Raw genomic sequence first — 3,927 nt, forward strand, 5'->3', positions numbered from 1 at the left:
CCAGCATGCCTGAAGATAAACAGCAATGGGCTGGCTGCCTCTCTAGGCTCTTTTGGGAGCTAGCATCCTGAAAGCACATGGCATTTGGAAAGGCTAGTTTTCCAACACGCACCTGGGTAGCACCTCCCTGGCCTTTTCTCTACAGAAGTGAATATACAGAAGAGAGAGAAAAATAAAAAAACTAGGAATTATTTTATATGTTAGCCTCTGGAGAGAAGTCACTTTGATAATGGGAATAAAAGTAAGATATGGCACCTAATCCTCAAGAATAATTAATACTATGGTTAAAATAAGTTGTCCTGTTTTTCATTTTCTACAAAAAGCTGGGAGGCTAAATTCTACACAGATTAACATCATAAAAGACAAGTCATTCTTTAAGAAAATTTATTTGTACCTGTAGAACAAATGTAGTGAAATGGTGTGTGCGTAATATATACTCTTGTGACATGAATCCTCACACATTTTTAATACAGACTTTTGCTGCAACATTATTTCTGGATTTTCAAAATCTAGCCAACATGGATACCTCTGCTACTCAGTTTTGGCCTTCATAGCTGCTTCCTCTCTCAGACGAGCTTTCTTTTCCAAGTTCAAGCTTGTTAAAGACTCATTTCTTCCAGCAGCCTAAAGTGAAATGAATGTCATCAAGTGGTTATTTATGCTAGCTTGGCGGGGGAGTGGCTACCTGGTAGTGAGGACAGCAGGGAACACAGGTGAGAAGGGGTCTGCTCCCCAGGCCTTCTTGCCCCAAGCCTGCTTATTCAGTGGCCCATCCATGCAAGATGAGACAGAACTGCCACGCCTCTCCCTCCTTTCTTTAAATCTTACAGCTTTCTTCGTCCTTTATATTTCTTTCTCTTTCCTTTCTTTTTCTTCTCTTTATTCCCCTATTTTCTTCTGTGTTAAATACTTTCTCATTTCTATTTCTATCCCTCTTTTCTTTCACTCTTCTTTTTACTTTTGCTACCAATTCTCCTTCCCCAACTCATTTGTGTACTTTTTACTCCTGTCTAGCTCTTCACTCTTGTACCAAAAAGGGCTTTGGGAAACTCAGATTTCACCCAACTACTACTGCTGATGACTTCCAGGAGTACCATCCTACATCTTCTGAGAACAAACAAATGTTGGGGGAGGCTACCATCTTCTTCCCTTATTTCCCTTCATGTGACCTGTTATATTTTTATGGAGCTTACATAAACAGACCAATTTCAAAATGTTCATGCCAGGGACCAGCAATTGGCATAATGGCTATGTTGCTGAACTCCCATGTAGTCAACTGCAGTTCGAGTTCCAGACCTGGTGGCTTAAATTCATGCTGGGCACATGTGCGTGCCTGCCCAAGATCCCGAGAGGAGGATGGAGGAGAAGGGATTGTGGCATAGCCATCCTCCCTGGGAGGTGATTTCTCACTTTCTGTCTCTCTCTCTCTTTCTGGCGAGCACACACGCCCTATAGCAAAAACCTCTAAAAAAAAAAAAAAAAGTTCATGCCAAATAAGTAAATCTAGCACCTTATAAACTGGTATTTTCTTATATCTTGTAAAAAAAATTAGTATTGGGGGGAGACAGTAGAAAGAGAAATTTGGAATTTATTGGTGAAGAAAAACATAATGGTATATTTCTCTCTTCTAAATTGCAATCAGTTTGTAAATCTTCATTCTTCCAGTAGCCTTCACCAACTTTTCGGAAATGGAAATTCCATAAAAGAAAATATTACAGTTTTATGGTATAGAATAAAAAAGGAACTCTCTTGAGCTCACTGCACATACCCATGGATGGTGCTAGAAGAGCTCCCAGAGGAAGAGTTTGCCCTTATGGAGTGTTTAAACTTGGCTTATATAATTATTTTAAAAAACAAAAAACCAGTGCAGATTTCTTGGAATTCTAGAAACTGTTATGTCCTGTCTGCATGTTTCTGCAGATTTCAATCTGAGAACTATGTAGGAAACGTCAAAGAGGGAGACAGAAGACAGACGGATGTAGAACAGCCAGTTTTCAAAAGAACTTCGTCCAGGTCAGCACATTTGACCCACAGTACTCCCATGAGATCAGCCTAAATTGGTCAGTATTTCCATTTAACTGCTAGAGTCCAAAGAGAGCTGAAAGTTCATTTCCTTTTACTCTGCAGTCACTGGAATATGGAAGTCAATACAGTGGGTGTGTAGAAAGTTTTTAATACCCCAAAACGGTCTTTGACGATAGTTTGGTGAAGTCTGGGATTCCCAAAGCCCTATTTGGTATAAGAGGAGTGAAGACTATTATAGGATTTTCCACAAAAAAGCTGTTAATATATAGAATGAGACATAGGATTAAAAGGGTGTAACCAGTACTGCTCAATATAAAAAGTAACTATGTAAGATAGTATAGTATGAGGTATGATAACCACAAATTTATCTAAATTTATCTCACCACTATCTAGCTAAGTATTTAACACTGCTAAGCATTACTTTCCTTCTTTATAAAACACTGTAAGAGAACCTATCTTAGGTTCTTGAGGTTACTGTGGTGATTAAGTTTAATAGTACCTACTATATCATAAATACTTACTATTAATCTTACTGTTAAACAGGTCTAAGCTCAAATTGTGGCTGTCATTAGGAAGGTATGTGGCCATGGGCAAGTTACTAAAGCTTTCTAAGCTATAGTTTCCTCACCTATAAATGAAGTATTACTAATAGTACTTATCTTACAATTATTGAGATAATTAGCTAACAAAGTACCTGGAAAGTAGAATTTAATTAGTGACAGCTGTTCATTATAACTGTGTTAAAGATTTCTGGATTTGCATCCCTGCTACTTAGGAGCTAGGGTCCTCAGACATGGCCTTGTTTGGCTGGCTTCAAATAAAAGACTGGTAAGAATTCTCACCACGACTAAGGCAGTTAGCAGTAAGAGCAAACAAGCTTGTTTACTGAGTGTGCTTTATAAACATGAGAAAGAGTCTTTTAGTATGGCAATGTCGTAGTTCTTATTTCATATTATTTATGATACTGTGATCATCTTTTTTTTTTACTTTACACAAAACTAATTTAGTCCTTCTTCACCTACCAAAGTTACGACTTATTCCTTTTCCCCAAGCATGATATGCTGGGTCATCTCTCTGGGTCATTTTTTATTTATTTTTTTTAAATGATTTCTCATGCAGCAAGTAGCCTCTTCTCAGCCTGTAAATATAAGGGTCAAAATCTGCTTCCCTTCAGGTCCATACACAGAGAGAAAAGAAACTCAGTCTTACCTTCTTACCCTCGATAATCATGAAAATGCAACCTGCCACCGTTAGGGCAATCATTACATAGCTGACCTTCACCCGGAGTTTGTTCTTGGCAGCGTCAAGCATCTCAAACCTAAGAATGCAATAAGATCATGACAGGAAGCTATCAGCTTTTCTCTTTCTGAAGTTACAGTAAGATAAAAGCTCTGGGTACCACAGGCAGAAGTGGAGTGGTATCTATAAAATACAAAAAAGGAAGTAGGGCCTAGAGATCTCTTAAGACTTTGGGGAGGGGGGCCCCGCGCCATGGCTGCGACCGGTGGCGGGACCTGCGCGGGCCCTCCCGGGCTCAGCGCGTCCCCCCCGGGCCCCGCGCCCCCTCTCCGGGGTGGTCGTGTGGCCTCTGGGCCAGCAAGCTGAAGCCGAAAACAAGGATTAAGAACTTAAAACTATAAGCAACAGAAAGAATCTTTAGCTGTCTTAAACCAATTGAGAAATATACTGTATAGAAGGATTTTCTCTACCTATGGACAGTGAGAAGATGATGGTTACCAGCCCTGCATTACCTCAGGGAAGAACAGGAACTCCCCTACCATTCTTAGGGAAGCCAGATACCCGAGGATAAGTCACACTGCAGATCCCCACAACACCATTCCCGCTAATCACAAGATGACTGCTGTGCCGCATCAACTGATGGTCAACTCTGCTTACCAGAAC

The 3,927-nt window shown here is 40.1% G+C and overlaps 1 protein-coding gene across 1 annotated transcript in view; it reads right to left on the bottom strand.

Moving 5' to 3' along the window:
* The window catches only part of FAM162A (family with sequence similarity 162 member A), a 29,589-nt gene continuing 25,662 nt past the window's right edge, over nt 1-3,927 (bottom strand). The window contains exons 4-5 of the mRNA XM_006162357.3: nt 3,235-3,343; nt 1-624 (exon numbers count right to left, since the gene is read on the bottom strand). Of these exons, the coding sequence (XP_006162419.1) occupies nt 532-624; nt 3,235-3,343 (202 nt within the window). The 3' untranslated portion in view covers nt 1-531. The remainder of the gene's footprint in view (nt 625-3,234; nt 3,344-3,927) is intronic.

Source organism: Tupaia chinensis, unplaced genomic scaffold (genome assembly GCF_000334495.1).
Source record: "Tupaia chinensis unplaced genomic scaffold, TupChi_1.0 Scaffold139927_1, whole genome shotgun sequence".
Taxonomy (NCBI): Eukaryota; Metazoa; Chordata; class Mammalia; order Scandentia; family Tupaiidae; genus Tupaia; species Tupaia belangeri.